Source organism: Eulemur rufifrons, chromosome 8 (genome assembly GCF_041146395.1).
Source record: "Eulemur rufifrons isolate Redbay chromosome 8, OSU_ERuf_1, whole genome shotgun sequence".
NCBI lineage: Eukaryota > Metazoa > Chordata > Mammalia > Primates > Lemuridae > Eulemur > Eulemur rufifrons.
Window position 1 is genome coordinate 19745471 of NC_090990.1, and position 21532 is coordinate 19767002.

The window sequence follows — 21532 nt, forward strand, 5'->3', positions numbered from 1 at the left end:
CCATCTCCCAGGTGACTGGTTCAAGGCCCACTCAGGGCCATTCTGTTGGATGGATATGGTTGTGCTGGACATGATTGTGGAGGATGTACTCATTTGTACTCATCTGAGAACATCTCAGGATGATATAAACCTCAGGCTGCTGGTGCCATCTATGAGAGGGATATCTCAGAGTGGATTTGAATCTTAGCTCCACCACTTACTGGCTGGGTTAGGTTGCTTAATCCTTTACATTTATTGTTGTCTCATCTGCAAAATGGGAATAGTAATGTATTGACCTCATGTTGTGGGAATAATTAATACATGTAAAGTGCTTACAATGGTGCATGGCACGAAGAAAGTGGCCAAAAAATATCTGTTGCTATGATTGTATCACTATGTGGGGAGATCCCATCTGAGAATTAGTGAGAAAAAGAGCTCTGACTACACTGAGTTCCTAGATCCAGTTGAACCTGACGCTTTCCATCTCTTACACTTCCCAGTTCCACAAAAAAATTAACTGCTTCTTCCTTTTTTCCCCTTCTTTTCTTTTCTCCTTCCTTCGTTCCTTGACATAGGGTCTCACTCTGTTGCCCAGGCTAGAGTGCAGTGGCATCATCACAGCTCAGTGTAACCTCAAACTCCTGGGCTCAAGTGATCCTCCTGCCTCAGCCTCCCGAGTAGCTAGACTACAGACACACATAACCATGCCCAGCTAATTTTTTAATGTTTTGCAGAGGCAGGTCTCACTCTTGCAGATTGGTCTCAAACTCCTGGGCTCAAGCAATCCTCCTGCTTCAGCCTCCCAAAGCAGTGGGATTACAGGCATAAGCCACCACACCTGGCCTATGATGAAGTCCATATACTTGCCTCCAGTAGGAGTGGGAACTGAGCCAGGAGAGCAGAATTCTGTTTCTTTGCTCTGGGGGTGATGTACCTGCGTTCCCATCTCCTCAGGCCATGCTGATTGGAGCTGTAATTCTCTGTGTCCCTACGTCCCTAAATTCCTGCCATATGGGGCAAGACAGTACAAATAAGATATCCCTGCCAACCAGGAGGTTCATATGTCATTGAAGAAATCTCTAAACCGATACCCAATAATAGAGGGAGTGCTACAAATTCACAGGAAGCAGAGGGCGCTTCTGGCTCCCATGTGTGTGCATATGTATGTATGAGTGAGAGAAGCAGTCTTGAGGGAGGATCAGAAAATTCCTCATGGAGGAAGCTTCATTGGACTGGGCCTCTGATGGATAAATTCTGTGAGACAGGGATAAACCAAAAATCATTTCATGTGGAGGGAGTAAAATGAGCAAAGACACAAAGGTGAGATTGGGAAATGGTGGAAAATCCCTTGTAGCCTCAGCAGAGGATCTGCATATGGGTGAGGATTGCATGAGTGAGAAAGTAAGTCAGAAAGGTAGACTGGAGCCACATGGGGTGAGGCCCTACAAAAGCCAACCGAGGGGTAGGATTTTCTTTGACATATAGTAAGTCATTGGTGAGTTTTGTCTTTTAGCACTTGACGGTTTTTGAGGCACATCCATTATACAAATGGATCCTCGCAGCAGCTACAAGAGGGAAGCAGGACAGACATCATCCACTATGAACACAGGAAGAACTGAAGCTTGAGAAGTGAAGCCCTTGCCCAAACTTAGAAGCCCACTGGAGTCTTGTCTCCTGTGTTCCCACTACAGTCCGGTGTTAGGACCTTCTGGGTTATAATTTACAGAGACCCAACTCAAACTTGCTTTGAAACAATAAACAAATAAAAGCTGCACTGCTTCGTTACACTGAGCCAATGAGTGGATGTCTACAGAGTGGGTGACATAGAATCTGGAAAAATGAAAAGGCTGCTGACACCTGGAGAAACTCACCCAAACCGGCATTTGCTGGAATCACCCAGTCTCCCGGCTTTAACCTAGTTACGTTGCTGCCCACTGCCACCACCTGTCCAACACCTTCGTTCCCTCCAACAGCAGGCAGCTTGGGAAGGAGGCCGTAGTTTCCTGAGGGAGAAGAGCACAAAGGGTCAGCCAATGAAGTCTGGGCAGTGAAAGAGCATGGAGTTTGGAGTCTGACAGACCTACACCTGATCTGGGCTCTGCCTTTGACCCGCTGCCTGCCTAACAAACCTGGGAGCCTTAGCTTCCTTGTCTGTATAGGGGGATAATGCTCTTTAGTGTTCATGGTGATTACGGGGATCAGGTAACATACAAAATGAGCCCAGCATGTCACAGGCACTTCACAGTGGTTGCTTTATTCCCCACTGCAATCTTCCTAACTCTCAAAAAGCCTCATATTCCAGAGAAGGGAGGCCAGGGAGGGCTGAGACAGCCTGCAGACAGCTCATCTGGAGAACAGCTGTTGCTAATCACAGGAATTTCACACCCACACCTGAGGAGGAATGAAAACGAGGTGGCAGCTGAGCAAAAGAGCCAATTAACATAAGCCACAGAAACCAAGGTTACCTTGGATCATATTTATGTCAGATGGATTGATAGGGGCCGCCAGCATCTTCACACGGACGTCTGATCCTCCCACAGCGGCTAGCTCCAGGTTCTTCAGTCTAAGCACAAAGCCAAAAGAGAGATGTTAATGTCACCCAGGCCAGACTGGGCGTCTTTCGCTCAAATCATCTCCCCAAAGTAGGTCAGGCAGCATTTTTGAGCTGCCATATGTGCCCAGGAATTAGGGCTCTGGTATAAAAGAGAGGTGCTATAGAAAATTAGCACAGGGTACAAGTTGACTCTCTCACTAAACTGCTGGTGGACAATCCCTAGTGGCCGCTCAACCCCTCTGCATACTCCGGCACAGGAAACCTCTGCTGGCCTGGATTAGCCTTGTGTTTCCCAAAACTTGCTTGGTTGTAATAATCACCAAGTATGCTCATTCGTATGGATTCTCAAGCTCAGCTCTGACCTGAACCAGAATCTCCAGATGAGGGCACCCCAGTAATTCTTACAAACAGGCAGACCTGAGAGACCCGGGCTAGCCTGCTATCCTCCGCCCGTTTGGTTTTTGTTGCCCCTAACACACATGGGGAGAGGAAACATTTCCATGACTTGCAGAGAGGGTGGGGAAATGGAGGGATGGCCTACACAGTTCAGACAGAACTCCCTGGGTGTCTGTGATTCACCCCGGGTGACGTCCCTCCTGGAGAGGCCTTGTCTGCCAGAAAGAATGCTGGGCAGAGAGCTAGAGGTCTTGGGTATAGAGCTCTACCACGGGATGGCTGGGCCACTGCTCCCAAGTCTCCGCTCTGCTCTAGGCCCGTTTCTCAACTTGTAAAATGGAGCGAGGGGTGGTTTGGATCTGATCCCTTCCACGAGCTTTTCCCATGTGCAGTCTGTGGTAACTCCCTTTGAGGGGGTTGGACATCACGGTACCAATGTCTTTATCCCACTAAAACTCTGTTTAATGGGCAAAACCTGCCAGAAGGTCTTCGAGGCTTAATGATAATGTCCATATGTTACTTTTGTTATTAAAAAAAAGTTTTGTTAAAAAATGGAGACCTGCCAACCAGATAGCACTGATCAGTGTACTAGACCCATGGGTCCTATGACTTTTTTTTTTTCAATTCTTATTTCAGCATATTGTGGGGGTACAAAAGTTTAGGTTACGTATATTGCCCTTGCCCCCCTGCCCCCGAGTCAGAGCTCAAACGTGTCCATCCCCTAGACAGTGCGCATCGCACTCATTATGTATGTATATACCCATCCCCTCCCCCATCCACATCTGCCCGACACCCGATCAATGTTATCCCTAAATGTGCTCTTAGGTGATGATCAGTGAAACCAATCTGATAATGAGTACATGTGGTCCTGTGACTTTTTAATCACCAGAGGCTCCTTTTCTTTCTTCACACCACTAAGACTTCATGTTTGCAATGCTTCTGTCTGCCCAAATGTACTTATTAATAATTCTCTTCATTTTTACTTGCCAAAGACACATGACTGCCAACCAGAGGTTCTTAGCATAAGGCGACAGTATCACTACACTAAGCTGATGTAATTCCACCCACTTCCTGCAGGAATCCTACCTTTTAATTATACCTGCGGCTTGATCCTAGGGTAAAAGTGTGATTTTGGACAGGCGTGGTGGCTCATGCCTGTAATCCCGGCACTCTGGGAGGCTGAGGCCAGACAGTCACTTGAGTTCAGGAGTTGGAGACCAGCCTGAGCAAGAGCGAGACCCCATCTCTACTAAAAATAGAAAAAAATTAGCCTAAGGCAGGAGGATTGCTTGAGCCCAAGAGTTTGAGGTTGCTGTGAGCTAGGATGAAGCCACTGCACTCTAGCCCGGGCAACAGAGTGAGACTCTGTCTCAAAAAAATAAATAAAAGTGTGATTTTTCAAGAAATGTTTTGTACTAATAGTAATAATGGAGACAGGAACTTATGAGGTATTTATGATATGCCAGGTCCTGTGCTAAGAGCTTTAAATACATGATCTAATTTAAGACGTAGCACTTACGTGAGGAAAGTATGAACACCCCCATATTACCAAGCAGGAAACAGAGGCTCCTAGAGACTCTGAAACCTACAGAGGGTAAGGTAGCTAACAAGCGACAGGGATTATCTAATTTCAAAGTCAGTGCTCTTATTTACAGTGCTCTACACCGCCATCCTTAAATTAGTTTGGGAATTCTCCCAACTACCTACAAGAACCCCTGCGGATCTGGGGACCCCAAGCTGGGAATCTCCATACTGGATCGTGGTCAAAGGGAGGCCGTGTCTTACCATGATTGAGATATAGCAGCAAAAACCAATAGACAAACTCCACAGAAAATAGTTAGCTCAGAAGGAGCTGATGACAAAGGGGCAGAAAGAATAAAAAATGGGCTTTTAAAAATAAGATTAGGTACTAAGAATGTATGTATTTATACATAGCCAGAGGAGGGGGAGTCCTTGTCAGAGAGATAACCACTGTTTACGGAGTGCTTACCAGGCATCTGGCTAAGTGCTTCAGGTCCCAGCTCTCACCCTACTACTATAGCTTACATACTATTGTTCTGCTTTTACAGTTGAGGAACAAAGGCACAGAAGAAGTAATTAACTTGCTCATGGCCATTAAAAGTAGTACGTGGCTAATCTGATTTGAACCTGGCATCCGATGCTAGAGAAGCCAGATGGTAAGGGGCTGACAGGGGACCAAGCAGAGGGCAGTGAAATGAGAGCACTGGCCTGGCCTGGTGCACCAGCCTTACAGGGAGAGGGAGGGACGCTAACGGGCAGCCTCCCCACCAGACTAAGCAGGGAGGCGTCAGCTGGGACAGTGATGTTTCTCTGTGAATCTATGTACAAGTCTGAATTCCAAAGAAAAATCCTGCCTAGAGCAAATGCATTTCAGACTAGCTGCCCCTTTATATTATCTGCACTGCTTCTCTCCTGCATTTGACAGATAATCAGAGTTTTTCTGTAAGCTGACAAAGTCCATGTGCTCAAGCTGCTTAAAGACATTTTTTTCTGCACAATTTCTGTATGCTCTTCCTTCAGCCCAGAACTTCTTTTCCATAGCTTCTCCATGAAGTGAGAAATTCAACTCACCCTTCAAGACCCAGCTCAAATTTAACTTCCCCTAAGACATGTTTAGACCTTCTTCCTGGCCTTGAAAAAAAGTCACTTGCTCAGTGCCCCCATCGTACAGAATTATACATCCTAACTATTTAAGACCATCTCACGCGTTTATTATTTTTCAGTTTATGAAGTCTTTTCACATTTTTTTCAGCTGATGAGGACAAGACATAGGTTCACATCCCTTTTCCAAAACATTGTACTCCACAATGCAGAACCATGTATTATCTGTACCCCCAGTTGGAGCTGGGGCAACAACCTCTGATCAGACACATTAACGTTTCTGCAGCAAAATGTAGGAATATTAATTCACACTGAGATGAATAAAGACCATATGAAAACCTTATGTTAGATCAGATTTTACCTCCAAATGAGTTATGGAAAGACTGAGTTTTCCGAGCTTTCTGGATTTTGGAACTGTAGATAGGAATTTGGATTTGGATTCAGGTCTTTCAGACTCTGAACTCAGTGCTCTTTTTACTTACCACCTAGTTTCACAGTCAGAATGTGCGTGTGTACGTACGTGCATGCGATCTCACTGTTAAGACTGTGAGCTCACGGAAGGCAGAGAACTTTTAGTCTTAACTCAGGATTGAGCAAATGCCTGGGATTGAACTTTTCTCTCTAGGGAGAAAATATGGCATAAAAGTGCCAGTTGTGTGTCTGTGTGTGAAACAAGAGGGGCATTAATATCCTTTTGCAGACATGGAAACTAAAGCCCAGAGCAGTTAAAAGTTAAAAACAGATTACATGGCAAATAAATGATTGAGCTAAAAGAAAAAAAAAAGTGCCAGTTGTTTAGGGAATCAGGGGAGGGGCTCAAACCAAAGGGACTTAGCTATCTGTACTTGCTCTTCTTGGTTCTGGGCTGTTTAGGAAAATACCCCTGACACAAGGGCTAAAATAAAAATGGAGATTATCCTTAAGAGAGTTCAGTTTAGGCATACAGATTAAATGTGCAGTAAGACTGCACTTCTTAAAAATTATGACCATGGTCAAGATAAGAATTCAGGTGGATCTCGGTTCATAGATGAAAGGTAGAGAGTGGATTTGGAGTGAGGGAGGCAGCCCTGGGTTTGAATCCAACCCTGGTCATTCGTCAGCTAGATAAGCCTCAGAATACTCCTCTGTAAATTGGAATAACACTAGAACCCAGCTCACGGGACTAAATGAGTTAATGTACATAAAGCATTTATGATAGTACCTGATACACAGCAGATGCTGAAGAAATGGCAGCTGTTATCAGTGGTAGGAACATGCAAGGAAACCTCTGAAACAATCAGCTGGCTATACCTCTGAAAAGAATCACTGAGTCACCGAAAGGAAGACAGCAACTTTTTGGAAAATTAAGTAAATTTAATTCAACAAATATTTATTGATAGTCCAAGTGCCAGATACTATGCCAAGGCATTTAAAGATGAATGAAGCCAGGAGCAGTGGGGAGTGCCTGTGGGAGGCTGAGGAAGATGAATCACTCGGGCCCAGGAGTTTGAGGCTGTAGTGTGCTATGATGGCTCCTGTGAAGAGCCACCTGCACTCCAGCCTGGGCTGCATAGTCAGACTGTCTCTAAAAAAGTAAATAAAATAAACCCCCCTGCCCAGGAGCTTGATGGTCTGGGAACCCATACGTGGAAACACTGGGAGAAGAGCTGTAACAGAGGCAGGCTCGTGGTGCTACAGTTGGCTGAGAGTGTCTAGCCTCGTGGGAAGAAGGAAATAGATGGTTAGAAAAGGGTCTTTGGAAGAAATGATACCTTAGCTGGGCTTGAAGAATAAACAAGCGTTTACTGGGTGGACCGAGAGAGAACGGAAGGCTTTCCTGCTGGAGGGAATGGCAGAAAATCTGACCTGACAGTAGGCCAGGCAACAGGTGTGGTCTGGATTGGAGCCATGGAATGGAGAGAAAGATTCGATAACCTGGCATCTCTTGTGACGCTGATGTCACTTGGTGATCAACTCCACGTGGCAGGAGGGAGGGGAAGTCTTTGATGGCTCCCAGGTTTTTGGCTTGGACAACTGAAAGGTGAGATAGGAAGAAGAGTAGATTTGGAGTGTGGACGCAGGTGACCTGCAGTATGGACATGGAGCAGAGGGTGCTCGAGGCTGGACATAAAGAGCTGATGAGTCAGCTGTGTGTGGGCTCTAGGAGATAAGAAAGCTTATTCTGGGTGATTTACTGGGCAATGAAATGACAACTAGTATCAACTGCTTACTGAGCTCCAATTATGCTTATCATTTTATATATGTGATGTCATTCAGTCCTCAAAATGCCTATGTGGAGGGTATTATCACCCCAATTTAAAGAAGAGGAAACTGAGGCTCCGGGAAGTTAAGTAACTTGCTTGAGAGTAAGTGGCAAGTCTTGATCTTAGGCTAGACTCTGAAGCTCACGCTGCTGAACACCATGCTGGCCTCTGCTACATTATGTTTGTTGAATTCTTCTCGGAGATATTATTAGGTATTCCCTGGGATCCGATACATTTGGGAAATGCTGCCTAGTAAACCCCCTTTCTAAGATTCTGACTGCACATTAGTCATAAAGGCTCGGAGAAGTCCTTGAGTAAAGAAACTCCTATGTAGCTTGCAGAAATCAGAGCTTTTCGGATTTAATACAGGCTGGGAACACTAGTGTTTTCACAGCACAGCCTGCCCCCAAAAGCATTTGAGATATGATGCACTGGGCTACAAACTGCTCCCACTTCTCTTCTTTGTTTTCTGGGGAGCCTAGCTGCTCTGTGCCAGTTGAAATTTACAAAAGTGGGAGGGAAGGAGAACAGGAAGGGCCAAACAGGGACACGGGCCTAGAAGATGGGAAGCTGAAGCTGCAAACACAGGCCCGACATGTGCTGCAAGCCCAGGGGTGGAGGGTGGTGTGTTGGTCCAGCTGCGTCTCACCAGGGAGACCAGCCGCAGCCTACCCCATGGAATGCCATCAATACCACAGGCACTGCTGTTCCCACAGACAGTTCTAACAGCGTCGTCAAGGATACCATTCTGCTAAGGCAGGAGGGAAAATGGGAGTATGAGTTCCAGGAGTTAAACCTCTAGTGTAATGATAGCAATTTCTTCCCTGTTCCTTTTTTTTTAAAACTCACCAAAGGAAATAGAGGCTGTGTTGCAGAGTACCAATGGGGCACCCAAACACAGCCTGGCTAGATCTCAAGTTGCTTCCCCCGTACCGTTCACGTCCTTCCCCTGTGAGTGTAACGGCGCCACGCAACTCGGAGGGATGCCACTGTCTTCAGTTGACAGATTCCAGTCTGGATAAGGTCACAATGGCTCCTTTGAGACTGAGGCTGTACACCTGTGATGCCATATGAAGTACAAGGGAGACAAAAGCAGGCAGAATAAAGAGCCTTTTGAGAAGGGGAAAAAAGAGGCCAGTACCCTGAGGACTAGCTCAGTTATATTTGCAGTGTAAGGTGGGCATTAGCTAGCTCTGGGATGATATCTCTCCCGAGTTCCACATTTAACTAGCAATCATTTGTACTTATCTTTCATCTACTCAATCACCTAAAACGGTCAATGTCATTTTGAGCAGCAAGAACAGGCAGGGAGAGATTGTCACTGGCCAGAGACTTTCTCATCTGCTCAGTAGAGAGCCAGGAGTGTTTATCTCATCACAGGGGACTGGGTGAAGGTAACTGACACCTTATGTGGCTCTCCCCAGTCTGTCTGCAGTCCCAATAGTCCCCAACAAGCTGCCTTCTGTGACTTGGTGAAATGCCTGGTAGGCTGGGTACATCACTCTGGTATTTGACTAATAATGAATAAGCAGGGCGAACTGGGCACGGTGAAGGAATGGAGTTCCTCAGCTCCCAGCTTGTGAGGGTTCAGCCCCCAGCAGGGAGTGTTGGTGGCCTCAGCTTGTGGGGGTCTAAAGGACCCCTGGGCTCACAGGGAGAGCTCCTTTCCCTGAGCAAAGCTCTTTTGTTCCATGTCACTTGCTGTGCCAGGCATGCCCACTTGCCTCCCTGTGCCTCTTCTGGCTTCCCCGCCTGGAGGGAGTCCTGCCCTCCACCATTCAGGACTCATCTTTTGGCCCTTTAGCATAATCGTTTTGATCTGATGGGAATCAGAGACTTAGGGCAACTTCTGGAAGTTTCTACTCACAAAGAAACCCTCTCCCTACTTCCCTTCAACTAAGATTAGAGAGCTTCTAAGCCCCATAATATTCTACATCTGCTGACACCAAGGGAAGCTCCATTTGAAGCGAGCTGCAGAATTTGTCACTCAGCTTGCTAAGGACCACTTCTCTGTAGCTCCAGAGAGCAAGCGTGGCCCACAGCAGGGGGCAGAGTCCCCGCCTGCAGCTGCCTGTCTCTTTTTTTTGGGAGGGGGGATATCTCCCTCTGTCATCCAGGCTGGAGTGTAGTGGCACCATCATGGCTCACTGCAGCCTCAAACTCCTTAAGCAATCCTCTCACATCAGCCTCCCAGGTAGCTGGGACTATAGGTGTGTGCCACCGTGCGTGGCTAACTTTTCTTATTATTCTTTTAGAGATGGCATCTTGCTATGCTGCCCAGGGTAGTCTCAAACGCCTGGCCTCAAGCAATCCTCCTGCCTCAGCCTCCCGAGTCACTGGGGCTTTTGTCTCTTTGACAGGTAAAAACATAGCCATGCAGCCCCTGTCTGGCTAGAAGGCCGGGGCGCTGATGGTTATGTAACCAAGGAAGGGCTAAGTGAATCCTTGGTGAAATCTTGTGTCCAGGAACTAGATTTTGCACCACACCATTGCTCCCTGCAGGTTGCTGGAGCAACCATTGGCAAGCAGGCAGTCTGATGCCTGTTTCACTTTCATAGATTTGTTGGAGCTGGACAGTTTTTGAAGCAAAGAGGATTCATGTCTAATAACAGTTTCCATGGCTGCAGTCTTATGTGGAGAAGGATGCTGAGGCCTCATCTTGTCCTGGCAGGAGCAGTGCTGTTTGGGAGAACGGGGTAAAGAGGTGGGAAGGTTCTCAGGTGTACAGAAAAGGGAACTGTGAAGGTCTGTCAGTGGCACGGAACAGGGGGTTGGCATGCATGCCCAAGTCTACCACTGCTGACCTTGGTCACCCCCTTTATTTCCTCGAGGAGTAACTGAAGAGAACGTAGACTGCAGTGATTTCCTCACCAGCATAATCAGTGGCAGAGGTGGGACTGGAACCCAGGCCAGTGCTCTTTGAGGGTGGTCTCCAATGAAACATCCGAGGCACCATCTAACATCGTGTCATCTCTGCTTTTCCTTCTCTAAAATGAGGACCCTTCCCCCTCACCCGGTGGGAAAGGCCAGGAACCACACCAGAGAGCTGCAGGAGCTGCTAGGAGAGGGCAAGACAATAACGATAACTTGGAGTGGCACCGAGTGGCAGCCCTCTCCCACACGCTTTGGGCACAGAGAAAACCCCAGTCTATTGTGCAATTCCTTGGAGGCGTGCCTGTCAAATTTCACCTTCAGAGGCAAGAAGGAAGAAACCCGGGTAGGAGGGCTTGTCCTTAAACTCCACAGGCTACTGTGAAGTCCAGATGGAAGGTAATGTACTAGTGTTACAGGTTGTGGAATCTGCTTGGGTTCGAAATCTGCGACCTCAGAATAATTCCCTCTGAGCTGGCTTCAGCAGATACCTCTCTCACAAGACTACATACTGAGCACACAGTAGCTGATCAGACACACCATGTTTTCTTTTCTTTCTGGGTCTCTCCACATGCAGGTCCTTCTGCTTGGAACATTTCTACCTTTTCTCTTCTCATATACTGCTCACCAATCTCCTGGGGGACTCAACTTAGTCCTCCTATCTTCAGAGAAAGCATTTTATGAGCAGCCCAAGGGGGTTCGGTACCCCTCTTCTGGTGCCCATAGCATTCTGAATATATCCCATCATAGCACTCACCCCCTGGACTGTGGTGGCCCATCTCCTGGACTAGACTATGAGTTCCCTGAGGGCAATGATCACAGTTCATTCATCTCTGCATCCTCAGTGCTTGCACTTTAGTAAGCCCTAAAAGAATAAAGCCTGGCTAACTTACTAAATCAATGAGTTCTGTTCCCAATCCTTTCATACATGACCACAACAAACAGCTCTCAGCAGAGTGCCATACCAAAATACTATTTTTTTTCCAAAGTACTATAATTCTGGTTTAGAAACCTAGTCACCTGCACAGAGTGGTTTTAAATACTAATGTCAACTGTAAAAAGAAATCCCCTGAGATAAACAGTGCCCTACTACCTGCACAGCCTGGGTCCCCACCACCTGCTCCCCCAAATTTCATCTGGCTTAAGGCAGAATGAGTATGTGTCTATGGGTTTTCCAGCTTAGCTGCATTCTGTGCTAGCAGCAGGCAGGTGAGAAAGTCACGATGATCAGGATGCTGTTTTATTAAAACTTCAGGATCCTGAAAAGGAGAAGAGACACAGGGGAGTATTTCTTCTATCTTCCCCAGGCGGGTGCCGCCCTTCCTGCAGAGTAAAAACTTGGGGTCGCCTGAATGACCTAACATTTTACCTTCTCTTCTGACCTTATTCCCAATTTTCGACTCCATTTTATTCTCAAAAAACATTTGAGATGATTGTTATTGTTTCTGCAGGGCTATGTCTATATCAGAGACTTTTATATTTATTTATATTTTTGAGACAGGGTCTTGCTATGTTGTCCAGGCTGGAGTGCATTGGCACGATCATGGCTCACTGCAGCCTCCAACTCCTGGGCTCAAGCAATGAGCCTCCCAAGTAGCTAGGACCAGAGGCATGCACCACTATGCCTGGAATTTTTAATTTTTTCATAGAGACAAGGTCTTCCTATGTTATCTAGGCTGGTCTCGAACTCCTGGCCTCAAGTGATCCTCCCACCTCGGCCTCTCAAAGTGCTGGGATTACAGCTGTGAGCTACCAATCACAGCCCTGTATCAAGAACTTTTAATAAAGAAGGGGCATCCAAATTGTATGATCTTGGACAAATGCCTTTCAATCTTCTTTTTTGAGACAGAGTCTCACTCTCTTGCCTGGGCTAGAGTGCTGTGGCGTCAGCCTAGCAACCTCAAACCCCTGGGCTCAAGCAATCCTCCTGCCTCTGCCTTCCGAGTAGCTGGGACTACAGGCACACGCCACCATGCCCGGCTAATTTTTTCTACTTTTAGTTGTTTGGCTAATTTCTTTCTATTTTTAGTAGAGACGGGGTATCACTCTTGCCCAGGCTGGTCTGAACTCCTAAGCTCAAGCAATCGTCTCGCCTTGGCCTCCCAGAGTGCTAGGATTACAGGTGTGAGCCACCACGCCTGGCCCCTTTCAATCTTCTTGAGCCTCAGTTTCCTTACTTGTAATATGGGAATAACAATGACCAAACTGGATTATTGTGATTTTTAAATTCCATAATATATGTGGAGAACTTAGCCCAGTGCTTGCTATACAGCAAGTATATAACATATGAGAGCTATTTTCACCATAAGACCCAGAGAATGGCAAAGATCTAAAGAGACTTTCAGGGAAAAAAAACGAAAGAGAAGGACATCAGGGTTTTGGGAATTATCTGATGGAGAATCCAGAACTCTGCATAAGGGACAGAATTGTGAATTCTGAAATTTCTAGAATGTTTGCAATTCTTCAGTCTTACTACATTTAGATCAGCAGTTCAATCCTTTAAATGAAAAAGGCCCACATACTAATTTGGAGGATCCCATTTTGGAAGGAAGGGAAAGAAACTGAGGGATGGGGGACATGGCTTAGTAGAGAACAGCTGGAATGTCTGGGGTTAACAGGAATGAAAACAGGGACGTTTAGAATGCTGACATGAAAACAGTAGATCCTGGGGGACCTCATTTTGAAGCGTTCTGCAACCTCTCAGACTTGAGCAGATTGTTCCTCTTTCCCTCCCTCCTGCTTCCAGAGCTCTGGCCCACAATGCAAGCATCACAAACCATACCAGTTTGGGGAATGCTCTGTTCAGACACTGGGTAGGTCCATGACCTTACCTGGTGTAACCTGACCCAGACAGCCAGTCACTGCGACGTTTAAAGGACATCTGATTCCTTCCGTGACAGTGTGGTTACCTTAAACCTCCTAAGACATGACTACAAAGAGAATCCCTGTCTCTGGCCTCAGTCCATATGCGAACAAGGAGTTCCTGAATCTGGGTCAGAAGGGAAAAGTCGCCCTTCTGGAGCAAAGGGAGAATTACTACCTGCCTGATAATCTGTATCCACAGGGAAATGGTTCTCAACCTTGGCCTGGGCAGCAGGGTCACCTGGAGAGCTTTAAAAAATCGATGCTCCAGGTCATCCCCGACCTACTAAGTACCTCAGGGATGGGGCCTGGGAATATATGCTATAGTTTCTTTCTTTTTTTTTTTTTTTTTTGAGACAGCGTCTCACTCTGTTGCTGGACTAGAGTGCCGTGGTGTCAGCCTAGCTCACAGCAACCTCAAACTCCTGGGCTCAAGCGATCCTCCTGCCTCAGCCTCCCAAGTAGCTGGGACTACAAGCATGTGCCACCATGCCCGGCTCATTTTTCCTATATATATTTTTAGCTGTTCATATAATTTCTTTCCATTTTTAGTAGAGACGGAGTCTCGCTCTTGCTCAGGCTGGTCTCGAACTCCTGAGCTCAAACCATCCACCCGCTTTGGCCTCCCAGAGTGCTAGGATTACAGGCGTGAGCCACCACGCCCAGCCTACTATAGTTTCTAAAAGCATTACAGGTGACTAAGCTGTGAAGCCAAGGTTGAACAGAATGCTTTGCAGAAGTATCATCTTTTGAACTTCAGGGAAATTACTAGGATTCCACACAAGGAGACAAGAGAAGCTGTCCTTTTTTTTTTTTTTTTTTTTTAATCAGGCACATGCAAAATTCATGAATTAAGATCCAGTAGAATTTTAGGAGGAAGGCATAATCATAAAAGTAATGAGGACTCAGAGAGGTTGAGTGACTTGCCCAAGATGAAACAGCTACTAAGAGGCTAAGCCTGTATTTGACCTAACACAGATACTTAGGTCTGTATGGCTCCAAAACAGCTTTTTTTTTTTTTTTTGACCCAGAGCCACACTCAAGAAGTCTTGAGCAAGTGGACTCCTAAAACAGCTTTTTAAAAAACTAGGCCATCGTGCATACACTGTGCAGTGGAGGGGAATTCACATGAAACAGGAGTCAGAAGCCACAGATTCCAGTCTCTGTTCCAATCACTTATTAGCCAAATCACTTTGGACAAGTAAAGTACCTTGCCTTCTGTAAAGTGGAAACAATGATCAATGACCTACTTTACTGAGAAGTGAAGATCCAAATGGATGTAAAAGTATTTTGAAAATTCCCTCTGAAAAATAATAGAGGGAAATAACTTAGGCAGGTCAGTCAGTCAGATGTGCATTCAAATCCAACTGTGTCACTTACTGGCTGTGTGACCTTAGGTGTGTGATTTTACCTCTTTTATGCCTCAGTTTTCTCATCTGCAAAATGGAGATAAATCAAGTAACTACCTCACAACATTGTTGTGACAATTAAATGAGAGCACCCATTTAAAAAAGGGATTGCCTAACACGCCATACTCAATCAATGGCTATCTGCCATTATTATTATCCCTGTAATTGTCCCTCGGGTCTCCAGCTACCTCGAAGCACTGACTTTCTGAACTACCAAAAGCGCCCTGGGCTTCAGTTTTGGTCTTGCTATCCTTTGTCCCCTTTCTCGGATCCTGTCCCTCCCTTCCCAGTCCACAGCCGGACTTAAACCCCTTCAGGAACCCTAGTCCCCTTTCCCGGTTTCCGCGCTCTTACTCGACGACCTTGGCAGGATCTCCGTGGTGCCCATAGACGAGCGCCCGGACCCGGGAGGGCTCGGCGGATGCGGAGTAGGAGGAGGCAGCAGGCCCATGGCGGCCCGAAGCGGAGAGCACACCCCGCAGCAGCCTGGCCGGCGTTCGCGCCCCCGACATTGAGCCGGAGACCCACATGCTCCCTGCAGTCAACAGAGCCAGACGCCCCGGCCACGTCATCTTCCCGCGCCCGCGCGCCTGTGCCCCGCCCCGCCCCGCCCCGCCGCGTGACCACGCCCCACGCTCCTTTTAAAGGGCCGTTTCTTTCCTTTGCTGCCCACGCGGTGGCGCCTGGGGAGACAGCGTTGGGGGCTGGGGTTGGGCAGCGGAGGGACTTGAGGGAGGTGCGGAGCTTGCGAGGCCGCCAAAGCAGCTCTCCCAGCAAGGAGAGTATGGGTCTGGCCTAAAGCTGTGTGTACAGCTTGTAGTTCGCTGTTTGATTTGGGGAATGTCATTTACTCTCCCCTGGCCTGGGTTTCCCCTTCTTCCACCCTTTATTGAATGCTGCCTGAGCCAGGCCCTTTAAGGCATTATCTCATTTAATCCCCACTACCCTATAACAGCATAGGGAGGGAAAGCCTACTTCCCTACACTGGGTAAAGCAGACATACGGTGATATGGAGGCAGGAGTACTGGACATATCGTTAGAAGACTTAGGTTCAAATCCTAGCCCTGCCACTTCTTAGCTGGGCCACCTTGAGCAAGTGAAACTCCGAGTTTGTTTTCTTATGGGCACAATGGGGATAATATACCTCCTTCCAGATTGTTGTGAGGATTGGATGAAGCAATAGAAGAATGTTATCGTGGACGGGAGAATACATTGTAAAAAATGCTAAGTGTGTTCAGATATGAGGCAGGAATCACAAGGAGAAGGGGACACTCTCAGAATGCTCACGGTGTAGAAAGGGATTAAGTGGGACACTGGAAAGGCTTTGTAAAAAGATGTAGCCCTGTAAAGAAGCTAGATCTTATTTTTGGTATAGGGAAGATATGAAAATAACTAAAACCCCAGTTGAACGTTAGCACATGCCAGAGTGAACTGCTGTAGTCTGAAGAAGAGAGGTGCTCTGGCGTGGGGGTGGGGGTGGGGGTGAGGGCCGGGAATTTTGGAGGAGGTGCTGTAGGAGCCAGCCCTGTGACTCAAAGTCTTCTGTGTGCATAAAAATAATCCAAGGTCCCATCTCAGACCTACTGAATTAGAATCTTGTGGGGTGGGGGTTCCAGGAATCTACATCCTTACAAGCTCCCAAGAACATTCTGATGCAGGTGGCCCACGCAACAAGCTTTGAAAGACACTGAGCCAGGGCTTTGAAGGATAAGGAAGAGTTCCTTTGTCCGGACTTTACTGACCCAATGCTTGTCATGTCAGAGCTCTTCCTCTCAGGAAGAGAGCACAGCAAAGTACCGTCATTAAGGGCGTGGGAGCTGGACTCCAGCACACCTGGCTTTGAGTTCTGGCTCTGCCATTTTCCAGTCATTTGATTTTGGACAAGTCACTTGCCCTCTCTGTGTCTCCATTTCCTTATGCTTAAAATTGAGGGAATAATAGTTATCTGTATCTAGGTTGTTGTGAGGGTCAAGCAAAATATTATTCACTTGAAGCATTTAGTATAATTCTTGGCACATGGAAGCATTTGAGAAATATTATCACGGGGTTATTGTGGAGATTGAATGAGAAACATCACACGCAAAATAGACTAGGGTCTGGGTCAGTATGTGCTCAATAAAAATTTGTACTTGTTTTTATTATTAGAGAAAGTTAGTGTCCCATGGTGGGGGAAGGACATGGTCCCACAGTTATGTGCAAGCATACACATGCAAGCACACACAATAACCAGTTTTGCTCACCTATTTTCACAATGACACACAGGCCTACTTGTGCTGAGAGGTACAAAATAGCCCCCAAAAGTTGTAAGGTTCGCTAGGTAACATTGAGCTGCTGACAGTATCTTCTCCACCAAATTGGCTCTTCTGAATTCTTGGGCAGCCCAGCCAGGAAGCCTAAAGAATCATCCAGCAAGTCTTCCTCCTTGGGGCTGGACTTTGCTCCCCTGTGCATTTCAGTGGCCCTCACTTAGAGTCCAGGCCATCTGGGTTCCCCTAGGGGCATAGTTTGAGAGCCACCGATTGAGGGGTTCAAGTCCAATTGTTCTGGTCTTGCATTGAAGACCCTTTGCACTCTGACTCCCACCCTGTCTTTCCAGCTTTATCTTCTACTGTTGGACTGTGCATAGACTATGATCCAACCACACCTGATACCCACCTTTCCCAGCACTTCTTTGTCTCGTGCCTTTATTCAGGCTGTTCCTTCTGCATAAAATACTCTTCCCTGCCTTACCTCACCTGGGAAACTCCAGGTTCAGATATCATTTCTTTGATGCTGTTTCCCAGCCCCCTAGGTTGAATCAACTGCTGCTGCCTTTGTGTTTTTTTCTGGACTGGTGTTATGGCCTTTAGCACATGGTCTCTTAGTTATTTATGTGCCCACTTCCCCCTCCAGGCAAGAGTGGGGCCATGTTTGGTTCATCTCCATGACACCAGCACTCAATATGAGGCCTGGAACAGGGGAGGTGTCGTAAATATTCCATGAGCTGCAGGGAATTGAATTTCTTCATGGCCTGGCACTGTCTGTGGTGTCATCTCCTTTTCCCTAGATTTGGGCTGGTCACTCCAGGCCAGGACTTTCCTTCTTAAGGATTATAGAAGTTTGTGGTCTTTTTGAAGTAAAGCAGAACGTTCTCTTTTCACCTGTTCACCTGTTGCTTGCACTCGCTTTCTCCGTCCATCGCAGTCCCTGCCATCTTTCCCTGCACAAAGAGTAAAGGGATGTGGAATCAGTCAGACCTGAGTTCAAGTCCTGGGTCCACTATTTACTACTTGTGTGACCTTGAGCAACTGCCTTATGTTCTCTGAGCCTCAGTTCCCCCATCCATAAAATGGGACTAGAAGTAAACTCCTGTCATGAGGCTGCCTCAAGAGTCCTTTGCAAACAGCAGCCTTGGTTGTTTTTTCTGTTCGCCGGTTTTCTCTCCTTGAACCTCCTTTTATCTGGGTGGGCCTCTCTGGCTCATGTCTGCTCCAGCATCTGTTTCCATTGGTGTCTTCCTCATCACTCTTTTCTTGCTTCTGTCTCTCTCCTCCTGTGATTGCCTCTCTGTTTAATTCTCTGCCTCTGGTCCTTGCCTGCTCTGTGCCCTTTGGCCCCTTCCCCACCTCAGCCTGGAGCTCATCAACGCTCACAAGAGAGGAGCCCAGGAGCCAAGGAACCCTCAGCTCTGCCTCCTCAGCCCCAGGCAGCTGCTGGGTGTGCCAACCTCAGTGTGAGGCCAGCTGGGAATGGAGGCAGGGCCTAGATACACCTTGAACTCCCAGGCTCTGTCTGACATCAGCCTGTGGGGTTCCCTGCCTCTGCAGTCTGTTCTCCACTCAGCTGCTTGGGGAACTTCGAACTAATCAGAGATTAGAACTTATTACTCTTCTGCCTTATGCTCCAATGGCTTCCGTTGCTCTTAGGATGTAACCCAAAGCCCCTTCCTTGCCCCTAGTTTCTTGTGTGACCTGCAGGCCCTGCCTATCTCTCCAGCTGCACCTGGCTCCCCTCTCCCCCCAGCTCACCCCATTCAGCGGCCCTGGCCTCCTTGTGGCTCCTCAAAGCCACCAGCACCTGCCTTTGTACTGGCTGTCCTTTCTCCCTGCAATGTCCCTCCCCACCGATTTGCATGAGGCTGGCTCCTTCTCATACTTCAGGTCTCAGCTCTAATGTCACCTGTCACGTCCTCAGTGAAGCCCTCTTGGACCACCTTATCTAAAGTAGATAACCCTCCCCCACATTCTCTATCATAGCATACTACCCATGTCCTTCAGAGTGCACTTGTTGAAGATTATGATTATATGTTTATGGACATGTCACCTGCTAGGTAGTAAGCTTCATGAAGGCAAGGGCAATGTCTATATTTATTCATTCATTCAATATTTTTTGAGTACCAACTGCATGCCAGATACCAGGCACTGGGATACTAGATGAAGTCCTTCCCTAAAGTCCCTAAGGGAGCTCGTTTCTAGAGGTGGGGACAAATAATGAATATGTCATATAGCAGGTCCTCTGTTTAAAACAGCAACGCTCCCTGTCCCCGTCACCGTTTTTCCCCCTAAATTCTCTGGCGTATGAGACAGTGATAAGGGATATAAACCAGAGGATTCGCTTTTCGTTGTTGTTGTTATTTATTGTTTTTGTCTTCCCACTGGAATGTAAGCTCCGTGAGGGTACGGATTTTATTTTTTGAGTCTTGCTCTGTTGCCCTGGCTAGAGTGCCGTGGCATCAGTGTGGCTCACAGCAACCTCACACTCCTGGACTCAAGTGATTCTCCTGCCTCAGCCTCTCGAGTGGCTGGGACTACAGGCCTGTGCCACCAAGTCCAGCTAATTTTTCTATTTTTTAGGTAGAGATGGGGTCTTATTCTTGCTCAGGTTGTTCTGAACTCTGGCCTTAAGCAATCTTCCTGCCTTGGCTTCCCAAAGTACTAGGATTACAGGCATGAGCCACTGAGTCTGATTTTTTTTCTGTTTTGTATCTCTACCTGGCCTATAGTAATTTTTTTTTTTTTTTTTTTTTTTAGACAGAGTCTTGCTCTGTTGCTCAGGCTGGAGTGCAGTGGTGCAATCATAGCTCACTCCAGCTTCCACCTCCTGGCTCAAGCCATCCTCTTGCCTCAGCCTCCCAAGTAGCTAGGACATCTGGCTAATTTTTCTTATTTTTGTAGAGATGAGATCTGGCTGATGTTGACCAGGCTGGCCTCAAACTCCTGGCCTCAAGTGATTGTCCCGCTTGGGCCTCTCAAACTACTGGGATTATAGGTGTGAGCCACCTTGCCCAACCTAGTAATTGTTGAATAATTGAATCAGTATCTAATAAGTATTTGTTGAATGAATGGGTTTCCAGGTCTCAGCCCCTATTCAATTCAAGCCAGACAACCTTTATTCAAATCTTGGTGCTGCTGCATAAAAACATATAACCTTGGAAAAGTCACTCTCTCACTCTGTGCCTCAATTTTCTCAGCTGTGTTATGGGAATATAGTAGTACATACCCAATAAGGTTATGATGAAGATTAAATGATTCCATGTGGGTAAAACACATAGAAGGTGCCTGGTCTTACATAGTAATGGACAACTAGTTTGCAGATCATTGTGCAAGGGCTTGTATTGGGTAGAAGGCCCAAATATACCTAACCAGTGTGCCCAGAGGGTAGAGTAGGACCAGTGAGTGCTAGCGAGGGAGACAGACTTCACGTAATGAAAATGAAGAACTTTCTAAATGCCAGCGTTTCCAAAGCCCCAACAACTGCTTTTGGTACGTGAAGAGTGCCCTGTCCTTGGAGGTATGTATGAACGCACATTTGGAGGGGCCAAGGTAGAAGGGATTCAAGCATCAGATGGGACAGTGTCTCCCTGGGTCACTGTCCCTGAGAGGGCTGTGCGGGACCTAGGCATGGGCAATGAGTGTGCTCGCCTGGAATGTTGGTGCCCAGTCAGTGTAGAGGCGTCGGGGCCTCTGGCGGGGATGCGGGAGTGGGGGTGGGGCGCGCCGGGTCGGCGGGCGGCCGGACCCGCAGCAGCACCCGCCACCGCCAGCAGGGAGCGCCGCGAGACCGCCGAACGCGCGGCCGGGCCTGACGTCAGCCCCCGCTCGCTCCGGCTCCCGCTCTGGACTCGGCGCCAGTCCCGCTCCGCGCCGCGCTGCTCCGCTCCGGCTCCGGCTCGCCTCGGGCTCGGCTCGGGCTCCGGCGGCGGCGCCCCCCGCGCCGGGCCCCGGGACAGGCGGCGGCGCTCCCGCCATGGCCCGCGCCCAGGCGCTCGTCCTGGCGCTCACCTTCCAGCTCTGCGCTCCGGAGACCGAGACTCCGGCAGGTAAGCGCACGGCGGTCGGACCAAGCTTGCCCCGCCGAGCCCCGGGGCCCGTGGCGTAGCTCGGAAGAAAGTGTGAGTGTAGGGTGGCCGGGCGTTGTGAACGTGCTCCCTGTGTGTATCTGAGTGTAGGATGTGCGGTTGTGTGCCCTGGGTGTTGTATGACTGCGAATGTTGTGTGTCCGTGAGTTCCGTGTGCAAGAAAAGGAGCTGTGTTGTGCCTGTGCGAGTGTGTTGGGGTGAATGTGTGTGCATCGAGGCATCGGGTGTGCGTTGTCTCTTGTGTGTCTGCCAGTGTGCA

The 21532-nt window shown here is 47.8% G+C and overlaps 2 protein-coding genes across 6 annotated transcripts in view; one reads left to right on the plus strand and one right to left on the minus strand.

Annotated features, from left to right (window-relative positions):
- The window catches only part of MECR (mitochondrial trans-2-enoyl-CoA reductase), a 31103-nt gene extending 15621 nt beyond the window's left edge, over positions 1-15482 (minus strand). The window contains exons 1-3 of one of the 2 annotated variants that reach the window (XM_069477566.1): positions 15291-15482; positions 2445-2542; positions 1851-1982 (exon numbers count right to left, since the gene is read on the minus strand). In XM_069477566.1, coding sequence (XP_069333667.1) covers positions 1851-1982; positions 2445-2542; positions 15291-15466 — 406 coding nt within the window. In that variant the 5' untranslated portion in view covers positions 15467-15482. Of the gene's footprint in view, positions 1-1850; positions 1983-2444; positions 2543-14907; positions 14949-15290 lie in introns of those variants that run through there. The other variant, XM_069477567.1, reaches the window with a different exon arrangement.
- Positions 15483-21120: 5638 nt separating this feature from the next.
- PTPRU (protein tyrosine phosphatase receptor type U) overlaps positions 21121-21532 on the plus strand; it is an 80694-nt gene continuing 80282 nt past the window's right edge. For all 4 annotated transcript variants that reach the window (XM_069479680.1, XM_069479682.1, XM_069479679.1 and 1 more), the window contains exon 1: positions 21121-21234. In XM_069479680.1, coding sequence (XP_069335781.1) covers positions 21162-21234 — 73 coding nt within the window. In that variant the 5' untranslated portion in view covers positions 21121-21161. The remainder of the gene's footprint in view (positions 21235-21532) is intronic.